The 21,820-nt window shown below is 40.4% G+C and overlaps 1 protein-coding gene across 6 annotated transcripts in view; it reads right to left on the bottom strand.

Moving 5' to 3' along the window:
* RNASET2 (ribonuclease T2) overlaps positions 1 to 21,820 on the bottom strand; it is a 54,971-nt gene that overhangs the window by 26,335 nt on the left and 6,816 nt on the right. The window contains exons 1-2 of one of the 6 annotated variants that reach the window (XM_037817657.1): positions 3,092 to 3,218; positions 2,189 to 2,285 (exon numbers count right to left, since the gene is read on the bottom strand). In XM_037817657.1, coding sequence (XP_037673585.1) covers positions 2,189 to 2,274 — 86 coding nt within the window. In that variant the 5' untranslated portion in view covers positions 2,275 to 2,285; positions 3,092 to 3,218. Of the gene's footprint in view, positions 1 to 2,188; positions 2,286 to 2,490; positions 3,219 to 21,820 lie in introns of those variants that run through there. The other 5 variants (XM_037817656.1, XM_037817658.1, XM_037817661.1 and 2 more) reach the window with 5 other exon arrangements.

The following is a 21,820-nucleotide window of genomic DNA, read 5'->3' as shown; positions in this document are numbered from 1 at the left end:
TAGGGACTCTGCAGTGGATGGACAGACAAAATGCCCAGGGAAGGAGAATAAAGACCCAATGTGGGAGTGAGCCAGAAAGAGCCTTTCCCCTCAGCGCATTCGAGCAGTTTAGAAACACTGACTGCTCACCCTCTCACTTCTGCATTTGTGAAATCCCAAAGGTCCTGAAAACTGAACAATCTGTTCTCACTCCTTAAGCGACAAGACATGACCGAACTCTGCCCAAGGTTGTGAGAATGTTCATTTATTTCTCTGTGGAATTGGCATTGTTTGAGACGGCCAGTGATAGCTTTGTGTCACCAAGGCTGTTACAGAGAAGATTTCTAAAATCGGAAAATTCTGAAACTCGTCCGACTCTAGAAGGAAAGTGGCACTGTGTTTTTACTCAGAACACTGAAGCAGGAGGCCTCCAACCATGCCTACAAGGTTTATCTTACAGACACGCTGAAATAGAAAGTGTAATTTGCAAAAATACTCACTCTCTAGATGGGAAAACTCGCCATCCACACAGAAATAACTCAAGTTGACACTTAATCCAAGATACATTAAATTTTAGCATAAAAGATTCAAGAGTAAAATAGAGTCAAGCTCTTACACATTGGGTTGTGCAAATAATTAAATGCTGATGAATAAGTATGGAAGTTACAATTAAGGTGTTATGGAAAATTAATTGTAAGTCTGAACTAACGACGCCAGCTCTCTGTATAAAAGAAAAAAAGAAACGAACTACAGTATGAGAATATCAGTGCTGGGAAACTGTCAAAGGATTTTTTTTTCTGGGTGCAAAACTATTATTTACCTCTGTGGAAGTTCAGACCTGGAGAAGTGAAATGATTGGCCAGGAAAACTAGAACATCATTATATGGTTTACAATGAAACTAGCAAGAATCAGAAAATCTGTCACAAAATGTCCACCTACCATCCAGTCAAACTAGTGATGTGGGTTTAAGAGAAAGGGCCCCACCGAGACAGCAAAAAGAAGGAAAGGAAAATAATGGAGATGCTAAAGCGTGCTGCTAAAAAGGAAGTTCCCTAGCAGATGAAGGAAGAAAAACAAAAATCACTAGGTTGTCAAACCCATTTAGTACTCTGGAAAAATGCCCAAGTATCTGTGAACCCCTTAGGGGTCTCGATCAACTTTGTGTTCTCCAGAACTGTAGCTTGTTCACTGTGGGTTTTTAAAATTATGTCTGTTGAATGAATTATGAGACAGTCTCAGCTAACATTTATTGATTACTTACCATTGGCCAGGCAATACTCTGAGTGCATTCTGTTTATTACTTTATCTCTCCCTGCATCAACAATTTGAGGCCAGGGCTATTATTATCCATACTTTACAGACTAGCAAACAGAGGCCAAGAGAGCTCCCAGTTCACATATCCAGATTTGAACTAGCAATCTGCACTCTACCAGTACACCTCTTAAGTGATATACTTCTTAACCTCGTAGCAACAACAAAAAAAGAAAAGGTAGCACTTTTTTTTTTCAGACAATACAGTTGCTGGGAAAATATCTATAATTTTACCTTTTCAAGTATATGATCAAACAGCAATGGTGCTTAATGAAAATCCACCTTTTTTCACTCTGACTACATAAATATGAAATCCTTCGAACAAGCTAATCATAATCCAAATAAAATAGAAAAAATGAAAGTCTGGTATTCAAAATGTAGTGTCCTCCACAAAACTGAAATGAGAATCCTCGACAACATTGGGTGTGTACCCCTAACTGATGTCACTGACCAAGTACAACAAAAAGGATGGGAAAAGGGGGAAAGGGTGGGGGAGGAAGGGAAGAGATACACAGTAAACACTTAAAAGGGGGAAGAAGAACCATTTCACCAGATATACCAGAATGTAAAAATAAATGTTTCCGTCAACTTCTTGGTGCATTTCTACAGTACAGTACAGTTCGTCTGCTTTGGCACCTGATACATCCCCGATTTGTCTCTCTGACAAGGTGGGAAACACCTTTCTGTAGTTATTTGTCTTTCCATTCTTAAAAACAATATTGAACTCAGTGTTCTAACACAGTCCTGAAAACAGAACAAACTCTCAAAGCTCCTTCCCCCTCAGCCTAGTCTGCATATGAATATTAATACTGCAACCTGCAGGAGTCGCCACACTGAAAGACTGTAGACTAAGGCACTTCCAGCTATTTTAAAATGTTCTTTCAAAAATTAACTCACCTCTTCAAGAACTTATCAGCATGGCAGAGGCAATAAAAAGCCAGGCAAAAGGAACACAGGAGATTGTTAATTACTCTGGGCTTCATTGTGTTGAAATCTACGAAGAGAAAATATCATACATGTATAAAATGCTCCCATCTCAAACTTTGAAAGTACATTAGATAACAAAATTTTAAATCCCAAGAACTGTCTGTTTTCTTGAACATGAAGTTTATTTCTTAACACATTTTGCATAATGCATAGTGGCTTTAGTGAGTATATATATCTATATATCTGTATCTATATATCTTAACTTCACTTACAACAGCTGCTGTGTTGTCTTCCAATATAAAGAACAAAACAGAGATCCTGGAATGAAAATGTGCTTTTACAGAGAATCAGAGAGAGGGAAGGGTCCTTAGAGACCCCAGTAATGCAACCTTTCACCTTCTGAGTTTCTGTTTCTTAACTTTCGAATCTTTTCAAGAGCTACAGGAAGCTGAATCTCCGAGGCCGCACAAGCACCAGCCGGGGAGGGAAGGCCCTGGAGAGGCAGGAGGGCGCACGCAAGCGCTGGCCCCTCGCCGCCCACGGCCCCGGCCCGTCCGGAAAGGAAAGGCCGAGAGCCCCCGGCGTGGTCTCTCGGAGGGAAAGAGCGGTCACCTGCCGCCGTCACCCGGGCACAGGACCACCGCGCTTACAGCGGGGCTCCGGGCGCCCCCGAGACGCGCAGCACCCGCCGCCCCGCGCCCGGCCGGGCAAAGGCGGGTCCACGCGGCGATCGGCCCCGGCCCCAGCGCAGGCTGCAGAGCCGGACGCAGGGAAAGTGCGGTGCTGCCAAGAAAGTTTGTCCAGCCTCGGTCAACTCGCAGAAGCCCGTCCGCGCCTGCGCCCCGGGGGCCACCGCCTGGCCGTCCGCGTTACCCAGGCTCGGCGCAGTTTGCAGAGAGCCTCCCGCTCGGACGCGGCGCCCAGAAGGGGTCCCGGCTCCGCACCGCGATCCTCCAGCGCCACCGCAGCAGCTGCGCAGCCCGGACCGCGAGCGCGTTTCCGCGAACCGCCACGCCCCCGCCCGGGCCACGCCCCCGCACTGGCCACGCCCACGCCCCAGGCCACGCCCCACACTGGCCACGCCACGCCCCCGAGGACCACAGGGCGAGTGCCCCGCCTCCATGTCCCCTTCCCTAAGGTTGCAATGTCAATTTTCAGCTGACCACCTGCCCCCCGCTTCCATTCCATACTGTGTAAAGATTGTTTTTTAAAAACCCAGGAGCTCCAACAGATGTTGTTCCACAGAATATATGCAAACAGGTCAATAAGCATAGCAAAGTTGCTCAGCATCAATATCGATTAGGGAAATGTGAATCAAAACCACAATGAGATAATGCTTTGTCCTCACAAGGATGGCTATTATTTAAAAAATGGAAAATAACAAATGTTGGAGAGAATTTGGAATCCTTGTGCATGGTTAGTGGGAACATAAAACAGTGCAGCCACTGGGGAAAACAGCATGGTCATTCCTCAAAATGTTAAACCTAGAATTACTACCTAACCAGCATTTCATCCCTAGGAATATGCCCAAAGAAAATGAAAACAGGGGTTCAAACAGATACTCAGAGGCCAACAGCCATACCAGTATTATGCACAATACCCCAAAGTTGGAAACAGTCCAAGTGTCCATCAGGGATGAATGTGTAAACAGAATGCGGAGCACACATACAATGGATTATTATTGTGCCCTAAGAAGGAATTAGGTTCTGAGACCTGTTGTAACACGGATGAACCTTGAAAACATTATGCTCAGTGAAAAAAGTGCAGCACGGAAGGACAAATACGGTCCAGTTTCACTTATACAAAATATCTCGTGTACTTGCTGAGACTGAAAGTGGGTTAGAGGTTACCAGGAGTTGGCAGGAAAGGGGAAGGAGGAAAGGAGGAGTTGTTGCTTGGGGGATATACAGTGTTTAGAAATTTTGGAAATTGTAAAATAAATAAAAAATTTAAAAAAGAGGAGGGGGAAGCCCAAGTTCACTTGACGTTTCACATGTTCTGCCTTTTACGCTTTCTGCTGCCTGGTTAGTAAACAGCGATGTTGGACAAAACCACGTGCCTGGGAAACGTTCAGGGACAGGGTGGCCCTTGCAGTGATGCGTTTGATTAGGGCAACACCTTGTAGGACCTCAGAAAAATCCCATTTTTGTTGTAGCCAGAGAGAAACTGGATTATGTGAGATGGATATCTTAAAGACTGGCATGGAGATGAGAGTGTGTGTGTTTGTGCAGCCGCGCTTTAATTTCCTAAGGTGCCATTTCTGCTCACACCAACACAAATTCAGTTTAATTGTATTCCATCCTGTTCCCTTCATCCTCTGATAACCTGTTATGTGCCCACACTTCACAGAGACTGTGGTGAGGACAGAGTCAGACCTGAAACTGACAGAAAGGCACCATCCAACTCTGAGGGCAAGCAAATGAAAGGGCAAGCTTGTGTGGACACACCTGCCACCACCTTAGTAAGTGAGTGTCCTTGGTCCCCAGAAGAACCAGGCAGAGGCATCAAAGCACATCATTAAAAATACTGGTGGTGGAGCATGGGAGGCAAACTCCTAAATGATAGCTGTGGTTTACAACCCACCCTCCCACCTTTTTATGATCTTCTGCTCACACATTTAGTCTACATTCCTCCTTCAGGCACCTCAGAGATGACACTTCAAAGACAACCGATGACCTAATTGCAAAAGGGTGCTTGCTTCTTTGCCATCTTTCACAATCTTTGCTCTCCATCCTGCAGGACAAAGGAGGGCTCTAAAGCTAAATGAGGAGGTGATCAGGTGACTCCCTCTCTAAAAAAATATCATTGGTTTTCCAGTTGAGTTTTGGATAGGCACCAAAATCGTTAGTGTGGCCTGGGCTTCACACAGCTCCCCAGCTTCATCTACTTATCTCCAGGGACCCTAATAACTTAGAAGGCAATACTGTGGAGGGACAATGAGAGACCCTCTGGGAAGATGATTCACAAAAAAGCTCCCATGTTGCAAAATGGCCAGCTCCTCTAGAGGACGCAGAGTTTGGCATTGTGAGTGTGAGTGTGAGAATGTGTGTGTGTGTATGGGGTGGAGAGGGGCTGGGTTCCAACCCCTATCCTCCCTCTCGGCAAGGCTTTATTGCACACAACCCTTGCAGATGACCTGACTCACTCAGAATTTCTTTCCTTCCCGAGAGTTGCCCTGCTCTTTTCTGCCTTCAGGACATTTGCACAAGTCAGTTTCTCTGCCTAGACTCTCTGCCCCTCCTTCCCAACACCCAGCCTTTTACCTAGTGAATGCCCATTATCATTTAAAATTTGAGTAAAACTGTGGCGTCCACGTGGTCCTCAGCCTTCCCTGACTCTCTAAGTCAGGCACCCCTGTACTCAGCGCCCCTGTCCCCAGCTCATCTGGATACTGGTCTCATAGTACTTTTTGCTGCTTAAAATAAAGTACTTGTGAGGAGGGGCAAGATGGCAGCATAGAGGGGTGTGGAATTTGGTTAGTCCCCTGGAGCAACAAATAAACAACCAGGAACAACTAGTAAATAATCTGGAACAACTGCTGGGGGACAACTGTGACTGTCCACACATTGTACACCAACCTGGAAGGGGTGGAGTGGCTGAGATCACAGCATAAAAACTGTAAGTAAAAACTGTGGAACCACGCCAGGAGTCCCCTTCCCCTATAGCAGGCTTTGCTGCAAAACCTCGCTGTGGTAGAAACTAGCAGCACTCTCTGAATGAGTGAATATAGTGCACTGAGCTCCAATTGGGGTTTTAATTAACAAATGTGGATTGCTGAATACAAGCTACAAACATAGACAAACCCCTAACAAGCAGAAAAGTACCCTGAGGTCATTCCCATGAGCAAAGTACCCTGAGGTCGCTCCCAGTAGAGAGGAGGTGGGGCTGACAGAAAAAAAAAATGTAATAAAAAAAGAAGGAAAAATACAGAGGCTTGTAGAGACAATTGACCTTAAAGAGCCAGAAAACACTTGTGCCCTAGGAAAGGCATCCCAGAAGATGAGGTGCTCTACCTGACTGACAGGCAAAACCGGGGGGCCATGGACTGGCTCTGAAAAAGGGCTTTCTTTCCCTTTTTATCTCTCTCAACCTGAATGGCTCAGTGGAGGGAGCCTCAGCCATTTTCAGTTCACAGGGCTCTGATCCAGACAGTGGTGGAGTGCAGAGAGTCAGAGAAACAAGGAGTAATTCAAATGCAGAAGATAACTCCCTAGGGCGTGTAGCTTCCCTAAGAGGAAGGAAGTGGGGACCAGCTCTAGTGCTGGCCCTCCCTTCAGAATTCAGACCCCAGGGCCTGGGTGGGGGGGGGAGGACAGAAAGCCAAAACAGAAACAACCTAAGCTAAGAATTAAAGAGGCCACATATCCTTACACCAGTCAGGAGTGACAGGCTGACAGGTGCCACCTGCTGGGCAGGTTAGGAAAAGCACAGTGGCCAGAGGCCTCACAGGAGAGTCTGTCAATCTTTTAAGAAACACCCTCAGAGAAACTTGACACTGAATATAGCCCCAATCTGAGACCTGAACCTATTCTGGTCTGGGAAAATCTGATTGGGATAACCAAGGAAACCAGATGCCTACACAACAGAAAACTACAAATTGCATAGGAAAAATGAAGATATGGCTCAGTCAAAGGAACAAACTTACACCTCAATTAAAATACAGATGAGATATTGTTTCACTTTAATGAAACAATCAATTAAAGATTTTCAAAGATATATGCTAAATAAACTCAAAAACCAAGTCAATGAGTTCAAGGAAGATATGGCAAAAGAGATGAAGGATATAAAGAAAACACTGGGTGAACATAAGGTAGAAATCGAAAGTTTGAAAAAACAACTGGCAGAATCTATGGAAATGAAAGGCACAACACAAGACATGAAAAACACAATGGAGACATACAACAACAGATCTCAAGAGGCAGAAGAAAACACTCAGGAACTGGAGAACAAGATACCTGAAATCCTACACACAAAAGAACAGATAGGGAAAAGAATGGAAAAATATGAGCAATGTCTCTGGGAATTAAATGACAACATGAAGCGGATGAATGTATGTGTCATGGATGTCCCAGAAGGAGAAGGGAAAAGGGGCAGAAGCAATAATAGTGGAAATAATCAATGAAAATTTCTCATCTCTTATGAAAGACATAAAATTACAGATCCAAGAAGTGCAGCTTACCCCAAACAGAGTAGATTTGAATAGACCTATGCCAAGACATTTAATAATCAGATTATGAAACGTCAAAGACACAGAGAGAATCCTGAAAACAGTAAGAGAAAAGCCATCCATCACATACAAAGGAAGCTTGATTAGACTATGTATGGATGTCTCAGTAGAAACCATGGAGGCAAGCAGGAAGTGATGTGATATATTTAAGATACTAAAAGAGAAAAATTGCCAACCAAGAGTCCTATATTTGGCAAAACTGTCCTTCAAATAAGGGAGAGTTTAAAATGTTCTCTGACAAACAGACAATGACAGAGTTTGTGAACAAGATGCCTGTGCTACAGGAAATACTAAAGGGAGCACTACAGACAGATAGGAAAAGACAAGAGTGAGAGGTTTGGAACACAATTTTGGGTGATGGTAGCACAACAATGTAAACACACTGAACAAAGATGACTGTGATTATGGTTCAAAGAGGAAGGTTAGAAGCATGTGGAACACCAGAAGGAAAGAAGAAAGATAAAGACTGGGACTGTATAATTCCATGAAACCTAGAGGGCTCAACAATTGTGATAAAATGTACAAATATGTTTTACACGAGAGAGAAGAAATGAATGGCAATCTTGCAAGGTGTTAAAAATGGGGTGATATTGGAGGAAAAATACAATCAATGCAAACTAGAGACTATAGTTAACAGAAACATTGTATTATGCTTCCTTTAATGTAACAAAGGCAATATATGAAAGCTAAATGCCCACAAGAGGGGGATATAAGGGAGGGGTATGGGACTCTTGGCATTGGTGATGTTGTCTGACACTTTTATTGTACTTTAGTTTAAGTCTATCTTTCCTTTTGTTGCTTTTTAGCTGTCATTTTTTTCCTTTCTTTTTCTTTTTCTTTTTCTTTTGTCTTTCTCCCTTCTTTGATTCTTCCTCCCTCTTTGTGGAAGAAATGGAGATGTCCTTATATAGATAGTGGTGATGGTGGTAAATGCATAAATAAGTGATTATACAGGGAACCATTGATTCTTTACTTAGGATGGAATGTATAGTGGGTGAACAAAAACCATCTTAAAAGAAACGGGTTGATGAAGAAACCTGGAAGGCACTATACTGAGTGAAATAAGTCAGACACAAAAGGACAAATATTCTATGATGTCACTGATATGAACTATGTAAACCCTTAGACATGAAACGTAAGTTACGAGGATATAGAAAGAGAAGAAAGAATGGGGAGTGGTTGCTTATTATGAACAGAATGTTTAACTAGGTTGAACTTAAATGTTTGGAAATGGACAGAGGTGATAGTAGCATGTTATTGTGAGAATAACTAACAGTGCTGAATGGTGTGTGAATGTGGTGGAAAGGGGAAGTTTCGAGTCATGTATTTCACCAGAAAGAAAGCTGGAGGTTAAAATATGGGAATGTATAAACCAGTGAATCTTGTGGTGGACAATGTCTGTGATTAACTGTACAAATATTAGAAATCTCTTTCATGAACTAGAACAAGTGTATGACACTATAACCAGAAGTTAATAATAGAGGGGTATACAGGGAAAAATATATCTATTGCAAACTATTTACTACAGTTAGTAGTACTTCAACATTCTTTCATTGACAGTAACAAATGTACTATACCAATACTATGAGCCAATAATGGAGTGGGGGGAGGTTAGGGGTATGGGAGGATTTGAGATTTCTTTTTTATTTCTTTTCTGGAGTAATGAAAATGTTCTAAAAATTGAAAAAAAAATTAATTGTGGTGATGAATGCACAGTTGTATGATGGTACCATGGGCAATTGTGGTGCACTTTGGATGACTCTATTATATATGAACAATCTCAATAAAATTGAATTAGAAAAAATCCATGGAACTACACTACACAAACAGTGAACTCTATGTTAAACCATGGATTATAGTTAATCATACAATTATAAAATATGCTATCAATTGTAAAAAATGTCCCACACCAATGCGAGGTGTTAATAATAGGTTGGTATATGGGAATCCTGTATTTAATGCATGATTGTTCTGTAAACCCACAACTTCTCTAATAAAGAAAAAAAAATGAAAGAAAGAAAGAAAGAAAGAAAGAAAGAAAAAGAAAGAAAAAAAAAAGAAAGAAAAAAGAAAGAAAGAAAGAAAGAAAGTTGTGTAATTATTTGGCTGATCCCTGTCTTTCCCAGTAGGCTGTGAAGTAAAGAGCAGGACCGTTCTCCCCAGGGCTCTGGGTGACAGACAGGAGCCTCCATAAAATCAGGCTGTGGTGTGAGAGAGTGGTGCTCTGGCATCCCCCTTTTCTCTCCCGGCTCCTTTAACACCTTCTTCTGAATAATATTGGCATGCCCTAAAACTCTGTCCTCTTCCCTCTCTTTTCTTTTAGATTAAAAATATCCATTTTTAAAAAACCAAAATACTTGTCACAATCCTAGATCTTCCTTAAGCCACAGATCCATCAGTCTAATCGACACCCCCTTACTCCCCGCTCCAGGAGGATTTTCCAACCATCCACCCTACAGGAGCCCCCAGTTACTTGCGACTGTATCCCCTCCTTTATTTGCAACTCAGCTCCCTTCAGGAAATGAACACCAGCATGTGCCTGAAGGCAAATTGCCTGGGTTTAAATCCAGGTTCCCCCACTTATCAGCAGTATAACCTTTAGTAAATTAATCAGCTTCTCTAATGCTCGGTTTCCTCATTTGTGAAATAGGAAAGCCATGCTCTCTAAGGGAGGGTCCTGACGATTAAAAGAGAAAATGTCTACAGTGCACCTTGTGCTTGGTCCATATCAGGAGCTCAGTGTTGCTTTTTCTATTTCAGAGGACCTCCAAATGGGAGGGAAAGAAAGCAGAGGGGGTACAAGTGGGACATCTGGGGACTGGGCTTTGGGGCCTGAGCCTGGTACTGACAGGGTTAATTCTAGACCTTATTTGATAAAGAGACCAGAGAAGTCATGTTGTCCCCAATCTCTGTTGCATCATTTTAGGATTCTCAAGCTCTAAATAGCTTTGTCACACTTGACAGAATCTTATCTTAAAAACTTCTTTGCATTCTAAAGTGATTTGTGTACTGAGAAAGTTAGGATAGTAACTGGGTATTTTTCCGTCTGTCCTTTTTCTCCCCTTAGTACCAGTATTTTTAGTCTTGCCACATCAGCCTGGACAGAAACGGAACTGAAAAAGGACAGCCAAGTGTTTCTTGCAGGATAATTTTTTCTTGGTGATGACTCTTTAATAGTTGGGACCACAAAGAAGAAAACTTTTGGATTAGAGAATGAAAATAAATCAAATCAAACAGCATGGTATTCTGAAATGTATTCTTTGATGTCGAATTTGGGACCTCAGAACCAAGAAGTCATCCCCCAATTTTCATCTAAAAAGTTTATTATCTGTAATATTTCTGACTCCTATCATAAAAACCCATGTACTCTGAATGAGACAAAAAAAAAAAAGAGCTCTCTCTCTCACACACGCACATACACACACACTCACACTCACTCCCACATGGATATGAGAAAAGGTGGTTTACATGAGCTGTTTATCTTAGAAATTGTTTACCTTAAAAAAACAAATAAGTCAGGGCAGATTTCTGTGTTTCTGAGCTGCTTTCCTTTAGCTAAGCACTTCTGTATTACAAATAGTTTAATGCCATTAATGGAAAGGATATTCTATAAATAGTCATTGCTTGATTCACAGTTTTGTAGTAGCTAATATAAACACAAATACAAATAACTAATCCCCAGACATATTAGAAAGAGCACTAGCTTTAAAGCTAGCCTTGGAATAACACTGAAATGACCTTCAGTATCTGTGTATCTTAGACAAGTTGTTACCCTCTGGATCTTGATCTCTCCGTCAGTAAAACATGAGGTTTGAATGACATTTGTCCACTCAACACCTGGGAGGGCTTAGCAAGACTCTAGAGTCTAGAAAGACTCCCTCTAAGTGAAATGGGCAGTGGAGGACCAAGCTATTCAGTAAGAGGCTGCACTGCAAAGAAAAGCTTGTGCTTGTTTTGCAAATAAGCTCCATAGTAATAATTATCCCTTATACAGGAAAATTTATGAGTCACTTTCAAAAATCTCGACTCGTTCAAACGGGAATAATCCTGTCACTTCCTCCCACTCTCCACCGCCAAGCCCAGAGTAAATGTAAATATGTGGAACCTCTTACTGGTATTTCATCTCAACATCCTCAGTTCTGAGTTGACTGCTCATGCCCCCCATTTCTCTTTTTTTAGGTGTTTTGTCCCTCTTTGCTACCACTACCAGTTCATCTTTCTGACATTCTCTCCCCCAAGATCTGCCATATGCTGGAATGCTGTCATACAGCTTTTCCCTTTCTTCTCCTGTCTTTAAGCAAAATTACAACATCTTTTAAGGTTTCCTTGGAATATTAACTGCTGGTAACCCCAGGAATCAGCAAAAGCCCGCTGTTCACGCATGGAAGGAAGAATCCTGGATATTGTTCCACCCAGACGTGCCCTTAGAGCATGAGCAAAGCATGTCCACAAAAAATGTCTACCTGGGCATCAGGATATTCAGGAATGACACAAGTGAAAGCAAAATTAGTCTTAGAAAATTAGTTTGGACTGCTCAGCACTTGAATCCCAGCTCCTGTTATCTCATCTGCTATTGGCCTAGGACTGTAGAGATAATTTTTGTGCCTCACATTGGCTAGCAAACACTTTCTCTAACTCCTCTCTCGGTTTGATTTTGCTACTCTACCCTGCATGTGTTTCTGACATTTTTGCCTGCCCTCTGTTTCTGCCTATCAAATCCTATTTCACTATGGCTTCTCCAGGTAAAGGAAACAGATGGATGACCTTGAGTGACTGCTCCAGTTTTCTGGATACTAGGTGAATGGCCTAGGGTAAGAACCTAACCACTATCCTCATCTACAAACTAGCTTCCTCACTGGTAAAATGGAAATCACCTCAATAACTCCAAAATTCCATCCAGGTCAAGAATTGTAGGAATCTCTAAGAAATGTAAACAATGAGAATTGTCCTAGTTTACCAGGGCTGCTATAACAAATGTACCATGCTGGGTGGCTATAAGTCCAAAATCAAGAAGGTATCGGCAAGCCATGCTTTCTTTTTTTTTTTAATGCTATTTTATTGAGATATAATCACATAACATACAGTCATTCAAAGTGTACAATCAGTTGTTCACAGTATCATCATATAGTTGTGCTTTCATCACCCCAAACTTTGAACATTTTCATTACTCCAAAATATAAAACGAAAATTAAAATAAAAAAGAATATCCAAAACATCCCATTCCCCTCTTCCCCCATTGTTCATTTACTTTTTTAAATACAGTTTAATTGAGATATATTCACCCACCCTACAGTCATCTACAGTGTATAATCAATTATTCACAGCACCATCATACAGTTGAGCATTCATCACCAGAATCAATTTTTGAATCTTTTCCTTACTCCAAATTAAAAATAAAAGCACAAAAGGACACCTAAATCTTTCCATCCCCTCCATCCCACCCTATTCTTCATCTACTTTTTGTTCCCATTCATCTTTCCATTCATCTGTCTATACACTGGATAAAGGCAATGCGAGCCACAAAGTTTGCACAGTGACACAGTCACACTATGCAATCTACATAGTCATACAATCGTCTTCAAGAATCAAGGTCACTGGGTTGCAGTTTGACAGCTTCAGGTATTTCCCTCCAGCCATTCCAACACACTAAAGACTAAAAGGTGATATCTATATAGCACATAGGAATACCCTCCAGAACGACCTCTCGACTCCATTTGAAATATCTCAGGCACTCAAACCCTTCTTTGCTTCATCTCTCTTCCCCCTTTTGGTCAAGCAGATATTCTCAATCCAACAGTGCTGGGTCCAGGCTCATCTCCAGGAATCATTTCCCATATTTCCAGGGTGATTCACACACCTGGGAGTCATGTCCCATGTAGGGGGGAAGGCAGTGAGTTCACTTGCCGAGTGGGCTTAGAGAGAGAGAGGCCACATCTGAGCAATAAAGGGGCTCTCTGAGGGGGACTCCCAGGCACAATTATTAGTGGGCTTAGCCTGTCCCTTGCAGCAACTAGCCTCACAGAGGAAGGCCCCCAGATCGAGGGCTTGGCCCAAGGCCATGCTTTCTTTCTCCAAAGTCTGTAGTGCTCTGGCGGTGGCTTGCTATCAATCAATCTCTGCCTCTGTCACACGGCCATCTTTCCCTTTCTGTCTCCTCCTATGATTTCTACTTCCATGTCCCAATTTTCTTTGCTTCCAAGGACTACAGTCATGGAATTCATGCCCACCTCAATTCAGTTTGGCCTCATCTAAATAGATCCCCATTTATGAATGACGTCATACCTACCAAACCAGGGGTTAGTACTGGAACATGTCTTTATTGATTGAACATGGTTCAATCTACTACTCATACCCTTTGGCTATTGTGAATAATGAGGTTATAAACATCGATATAAAAGTATCTGTTTGAGTCCCTCAGGAAATTGTCATTTTCAGGCTCACCATTAAATTATATTTAAGTCCATCAGAGCCATTTATGACCTTTGTGTAGTCAACCAGGGTCATGACTGTGGAATGCAGCCCACCTAAATATGCTCTTTTTTTTCCTCAGTGCTACTAATCAACCCAATCATAAACATAGAGGCTCCATTTTTTATTCATCCACTGTATTCATTAAAGTGCACGGTCAGATGCTGTAACAGAGATCCCAAAATGTGTGTCCCAAACAAGACATTAGTTTGTCTCTCTTCCACTTAACACGCCAAATAATGGTGTGATCCACAGCATGTGGTCAACTTTGCTCCATGAGGGCATCCGTTTACCTGTCTTGGTTCTTTCTATCTTGTGGCTCAATCAACCCCTTATCCAGTTCCCTTGGGAAAAGGAAAAGGGGAATGGGATGCATATAATTTGCTCTTCAATTATGTGGTCCAGGACTTGCACACTCTACTTCCGCTCATTTATCCTTTGCAAGAGTTGAGTCACATGAACAAAACTAGCAGCCGAGGAGGCTGGAAAATACAGTTTCCAGTTGTGTGGCCATGTGCCCAGCTAAAACTCGGGAGGGGTTCTATTACTAAAAAGAAAAAGAGAAGAATAAGTAGTGGGGGCTCTTCTATCTCCCCCTTCCATAGACAGGCATTAGATACCAATTATGATATGTCATGAAACAATAAAATACCCTGAATTATTGTCATGTAAAAAGATAAACAGAAAACTAAAAGAAAATTGGATAGATAATGGGTTAATATTCTTGTCTTACAAAAAGACTCCGAAAATAAAGAAGACATATACCAACAAGGCTGTGGAAAAACAGATAAAAGATATGAACAGTACATAGAGAGGGAAATGCAAACAGTGCTTAAATGTATAAAAAGATCTCAATCTTGCTTATAATAAGAGAGATACAAATCAAAACTACACCATTTCTCAACTATTGGTTGACAAAAATCCAAATGTTTGATAACAGAGGAGAAGGCAGCACACAGCTGGTGGGGATGCAAAATAGTATAATTCTTGTGGAGGGGAATTCAGCATTTAACATTTAATCCACAATCCCATTTTATAACTTCATCCCAAAGATACACTAGAAAAAATATAAACAGACAAATGCACAGTTATTTATTACATCTCTGTGTTTATGTAATAGCAAAACACTGGCTGTCAGATGGGGGCCTCAGCTGACAGCCCAAACACCCATTTCTAGAGTACTGGTTGAAAAAGCTTGGTCCATCTACATAGGGTACATCCACAGCTGTAAAAAGGATTGAGGAAGTGAAATAGAGAACTATATGGTGATTTCAGAAAAATCAGAAAAGCAAGGTGCAGAACAGTGTCTCTAATATGTTTGTTTACACTTTTTTTAAAAAATGGAAGGATACATCAAAACCTAATTAAAAGTTTGTAGCACACTGTGTTTCCCAAAAGAGTCCTGGCAATTTTTCCAGTTTCACTTGCTCTTCCGGAATTTTGCCATTGCTCCATCAACCTATGGAGACTATTCCTCTCCCCTTGAACTTGGGTGGATTCTGTGGTTGCTTCAACAAACAGAATGTAACAGAAGTAATGTTGTATGGCTTCTGGGTGATACAGCTTCCATCTGCCTTTCATTCTTCTTAGGATGTTCACTCTGGGGAAACCAGCCAAAAGTCATGATGAGGAAGCACATCATGCTCATCCATACAAAGAGACACAGAAATGGCCTGCGTGCAGAGGAAAAGCAGACCCCAGCTGACAGCCAGCACAGAGCACCTTCAGATGATTCCCCAGACCTTGATTCCTTGAATTCATGACCTACAAAATTTGTGAGTATAGTTCCGGTTTGAATATATTACGTCCCCCAAAATGCCATTATCTTTGATGTAATCTTGTGCGGGCAGACATTTCAGTGTTGATTAGATTATAATTCTTTGAGTGTTTCCATGGAGATGCGCCCCACCCAACTGTGGGTGATGACTCTGGTTGGATAATTTTCATGGAGGTGTGGCCTCGCCCATTCAGCGTGGGTCTTGATTGGTTTACTGGAGCCCTATATAAGCTCAGACAGAAGGAGCGAGCTTGCCACAGCCAAGAGGGACACTTTGAAAAATGACAGGAGCTGAGAGAGGAGCTGCAGATGAGAGACAGTTTGAAGATGGCTGTTGAAAGCAGACTCTTGCTCCAGAGAAGCTAAGAGAGGACAAATGCCCCAAGAGCAACTAAGAGTGACATTTTTGAGGAGCTGCAGCCTGGAGAGGAAAATCCTGGGAGAAAGCCATTTTGAAAACAGAACTCTGGAGCAGACACCAGCCACATGCCTTCCCAGCTAACAGAGGTTTTCAGGACACCATTGGCCATCCTCCAGTGAAGGTACCCGATTGCTGATGCATTACCTTGGACACTTTATGGCCTTAAGACTGTAACTGTGTAACCAAATAAACCCCCTTTTATAAAAGCCAATCCATCTCTGGTGTTTTGCATTTGGCAGCATTAGCAAACCAGAACAATAGTATAATAGATGGTTGGTACAGATCACTAAGTTTTGGGGTAATTTGTTACACAGCCTTAGTAACCGGAACAAATAGTTATCAATACAAGGATCAAACAACAGGGATACACACAGAAGCTAGATTTCTCTGAATGTAATTGTTTCATAGATTTGTCTTTGGAACGATCTGTTTCTTATAACGATAAAACAAAATTAAAATTTTAAAAAGAGAACCCCAATAATTAAAATCATAGTGAGAGAAATACATGCAGCTATGTATTGTGTGGTTTAGTAAATTGAATAGAGAAGAATTATTTCAAGGAATTTTAAAACACAGTAACTTGATTATACATCTGGTGGTATATATCCTAAAGTAAAAAGAACTGCAAAGAAATCTTAAACTATTTTCAGTTTCTATTTGGTTAGTAATTACATAGTATTGTTCTTGCAAAACTAAATAAATAAAATAAATAAAGCTAATAGGTAGCTATATTGATGCCATTCAGGCTATTTTAAGTATAAGAGAAAGACAGTATAAAAATAAAATGAAAGAAATTAAGAAATGCATTAAAAATTAAGTAAAAGTTCTTTCATTCTAAATTTGAATTTTAAATCAAATTTTTTAAACAAAAACAAAACAAAAACTCTCATTAGCTAGCTGTATCTCTCAAAAAGGCCTAGAAACAATGACTGGCCCAGTAGCAGTATGCAATCCTAGCTCCAGAACTATGGTCTCTAAATACAAATTTCCACTAAAAGGAACGAGAGTTCCTTGGAGAAATGGCTGGTCCCAGGACTGGAGAAGGAAATGTACTATACAAGCCTGGAACATATTATCATATCAGAAAGCAAGGAAGCTGTAAAAGATACTGAGTTCATGTCAAAAGGACTCAGGAGCTGATTTGAAGAGGCTTCCACTATCAAAATGACATTTGAACATCAAAGATAATGATAAATGCAACGGATTAAAACACATCAAATATGTTAAAATGATAAAATAAATTCTTGTTGATCACCTTTAGAGAATGCTAGGGAACCAGCTCATTATTCTGAAACTTGTAAATAAAGAGCAAGCACCACTCATTTATTCTTCCTTTTCTACATGAAGTACACCTTGGGTTAATCAAATAATTGATGAGGAGAAGTTCTCCTTTGTAGAATTCCAGCAAATGAATGAAGAAGGAATAATAGAATTACAATATTACCATTTTGAACCTGAAATGAAATAATGGTGTTGGGAAATGACCATCAATGGAAGCTAATATCATTAGTGGAAGACAGAGAGAGAGAGAGAGAGAGAGATTGATTTATAATGGATGGATCAATCTGACAACACCTGAACCCACTGCTGAATTTTAACATCATAAAGAGACAAGTAGATTCCTGATTTGATAAAATAGGAAATACACAGCACCACTGTGAGTATCCTTGCTGAAGTCTTGTATTATTTCTTCCTTTTTTTCTTTTCTTTTTTTTTGCTTCTAGGTTGTTTGGTATTACAGCTTCAGATTTTCTTTATAAAATATACCTTTTATCATAAAAATGGTCCCTTTTTGTATCATAATGCTTTTAGCTTCCAATTCCACATCAGTTAATACAGATATTGCTACTTCTGCTTTATTTTGCTAAAAGGAGTCCTTGTTCCCTGTAGGGAAAATTTGTCTTTAGAAACCATAGACTTTGTACAAGGGGTGCTTACTTCTCCTGGGTTGGTCACTGTTTCTAGGCCCTTTCTGTGAACAGAGCTAAATACATTTAATTTTGTTGTTGTTGTTGTTTTAAAGTAAATATATCATGAGTTCACACTGAAATTTATAATTCAAACTTAGGATGACAGGGCTTATTTTGTTCCTGCTTTTGTTATTTTGTTCTCTTATTTTGATATATCTTTGAGTTGCCCTTTAATACCTTTCAAGCATTCATTTGGACACAGATTGCAAAGGGGATTCTATTTAGTCTAAATGATATCTTGTTCCTTCTTCAAATATAGCTAGTCATTAAAGTAGTTTAGCCTTTATCTAGGGAGTGGTTTTGGCCTGGGAGGCTAATTAAAGAACATGGTTTACCTGGACCAGGTTAAGATGATGATTCATAACTTTTCTTCACTAGCTTAAGTAAAAAAGACTCCATTATAATTTGGTTTTCCTTATTATCCTAATAAGTCTGCTTATGCATGGGGATAGTGGGTAGGGTAGTCATTTGGCTCATCATTAATATTAACTGTGTACACACATCTGACATTTGTGGCAGAAGAAAAAGAGTCAAAAGTGGATGCTGGGAAGTGAAGTCTGCTTCCTGCAAGACAAGCAGGACTGGAGCCTACAAACGCACCAGAGCTCAAAGGCAGGCCTGGCAGGTGAGCTCAGACTGCTAGCGAACATGCGTGTTTCCAATTTACCTTTCACCCTTCATGAGGTTCTAGCATTTCCTTTTAACATGCTGGGAAGACCTGTTCCTCCTGCCCTTCAAATACTCTCCATTCTTCAAACACCATGTTAAAAGCCATGTTCTTTTAATCCATTCCTGTGGGTGCAGATCTATTGGGGGTGGGAACTTTTGGTTTGGTCATTTCAATTGAGATGTGACCCAGCCCATTTCAGATAGGTCTTAATCATTTTACTGAAGTCCTTTTGGAAGGATAAAAGACAGAAAAGGCTGAGAGAGAATTTAGAGAGAGGGAAGCCCCAGGGGATGCTAAGAGAGGATCCACAGAAGCTCAGGGAGGAGGTCATCGGAACTAAGAGCTGAAAGCAACAAAACCCAGGAGTGAAGGAACACAGAATCTGGCCATGTGCCTTGCTATCTGACAGAGGAAACTCGGATGACAGTGGCCTTTCTTCAGAGACGATATCGTTCTGTTGATGCCTTCATTGGACATTTTCATGGACTTAGAACTGTAAATTTATACACGAATAAATCCCCATTGTAAAAGCCAACCCATTTCTGGTATATTGCATTTCAGCAGCTTTAGCAAATCAAGACACAGCCCATTTCATCTTTTTCAGGAAACCTGACTCCCTTCACCTAAACCCTAAAGTTCTTTATTAAAACTCTATTTTTTCTTGTAGCCTAAAGCCACTGGAAAGATATTCTCATATATTGATGTATCATTCTCTTCAACAAGATTATAAACGTCTCAGGACAGAGCTGTATCTTATGTTTCTTGCATGCTACAACCGTGTTATGAATAGGGCAGGCATTTAATGGACAATTTGCCAATTTATTGTTTTAGTCACCCTTCATCCACTCAGCCAAAAGCCATCTGTCCATAGATATCCCCTGATACATGCTTAAAACAAACAAAACCCCAAATCTTATATATTTATGGTGATTTCTGGATTAGAAAGCATTTTCCTTTATCTTGTTTCATTTTCTGACAACCCTGCAGATAGACAAAGCAGGTCTTTATGCCTATTTTACAAAAGAGGAAAGTGGGGTCTTAGGACATTCAATCTGTGTTGAAGGAGACACAGTCAACCAGGAGATGAGTGAGGACAGCTCAAGGATCCCAAGTTCTTACCTGCGTATCTTTCCTCTATTCCACAGGAATTCTAGAAAAGTGTTGGTATGAAATTTTACCCAGAACTTGGAAATAACTCAAAAGGATGACTGTATGTGCTTCCAGTGTCATTCTGGAACATTCTTACAAGCCCACCCAAGGACTGGTTTATTCTCTTCAGCAATGGTTCTCACACCTTTCAGTCTTGGAATCCCTTATACTCAGAAATTGTTGAGGACCCTAAAGACCCTCTGCTTATATGAGTTAAATTTAATGATATTAACCTTATTAGAAATTAAATCTGAGAACATTAAAAATATTCCTTAATTAATGTAAAATAGCAATAAACCCATAAAATATTAATATAAGTAATATGGTTTTATTTAAAATTACAATACTTTCCAAAACAAAAACCATCTAATGGGAAGAGTGGCATCATTTTACATTTTTGCAAATCTTTTTAATGTCTGGTGTATTGGAAGAAAGTTGGATTCTCATATTTGCTTTTACATTCAGTCTGTTGTGATATGTTGTTTGGTTAACGTTTATAAAGAAATTCTGACCCCACACAGATACGTAGTTGGAAAGGGGAGAAATATGTTAATAGACTTTTACATACTAGACTAAAATTCTAAGATTTCTAAAAGGTTAGCTGCAATGTGGAATCTAAAACTATATCAATGAGCTTTTTGCACATTAAAATTCATTGCTCCACCTGGCATTTTGAATGGATCTTTTGCTACAGAACCATAGTAATGAAAAATCTTAATAGGTGATGATTGTGGATGTGCTTATTCAAGAATTTTGAGGCTGGTAAACCATGATGAGCCATTTCCCATGGAAATTGGCAGATGGTTCAAATCAGGAGTACCCCCTGACTGGCCAGTTTACAAGCACACTGCTTATTGATAATGGTATTATAACAATATTCAATCTTCTAATTTTGATCATTGTACCATGGCCATGTAAGAAAATGTTCTTGTTCTTAGGAAATAAACAGTGAAGTATTTAGGGGTAAAAGTCTGCAACTTACAGTCAAATGGTTCAGGAAAGTTAGCTAGTTAGCTAGCTAACTAAATTAGATAGATAGATAGATACATAGATAGATAGATGGATGGATAGATGGATGGATGAAGGGATGGACAGATAGATGGATAGGAAGATGGATAAACAGATGGTTACACAAATGGATGGATTGACAATGATATAGCTAATGTGGCAAAATACTAGCAATTAATAAATTTGAGTATATAGTTCTGTATACTATTTTGTCACTCTTCTGTAAGTTTGAAATTAATTCAAAATATTTTTTTTTAAAACACCAATACATAACATGCCCGTGTTATTAAATTCAAGACACACAAAAAACTCAATCAAAACCACACAGAACACAGGTCATTGCCTCTTGTTCCAAAGCTCTCGGGATACCTTGCAGGGGCCTTTTCTAAAAGATTTAAAAATTTCTTATGCTAAAATCAATGTGTGAATATTTCAAAAATATTTAAGTAATTTATTTTAAAAATAAATTTGTTACACATAAGTTATTCCATTTAAAACTAAATCCTTATTTTGTTCTCTTTTTGGCGGTCGAGTTGCAAAGTTTCTTTGGGTTCTGACTTCAGAGCTGCTAAGAAGAAGCTGGCAATCATTTGACTGGTTGAGAAAGAGGAGATGTTCTAGGAGGCAAAAAATACTTAAACTAGACCAAAAAACTTCCTAAAAGTGGGCCACAAAGTTGATAACTTGCACTTACATAGCTCTGGGGCAGAATTCCTCAACTTTTTCACTGCGGACATTTTAGATCTGATAATTCCTGGGCATTGCAGGATGTTTAACAGTATCCCTGGCTTCTATCCACTGGGCAGCAGTAGCATCTCCCCCCACCCCAAGCACCTGCCATTGTGACAACCAAAATACATCTCCAGACACTACCAAATGGCTCCTGGGGCACAAAATCTCTCCTCTCTAGAG

The sequence above is a fragment of the Choloepus didactylus genome, chromosome 24 (genome assembly GCF_015220235.1).
Source record: "Choloepus didactylus isolate mChoDid1 chromosome 24, mChoDid1.pri, whole genome shotgun sequence".
Lineage (NCBI taxonomy): Eukaryota > Metazoa > Chordata > Mammalia > Pilosa > Megalonychidae > Choloepus > Choloepus didactylus.
The sequence above is the reverse complement of the archived record's forward strand: the minus strand, read 5'-3'. Positions and strand labels throughout refer to the sequence as shown.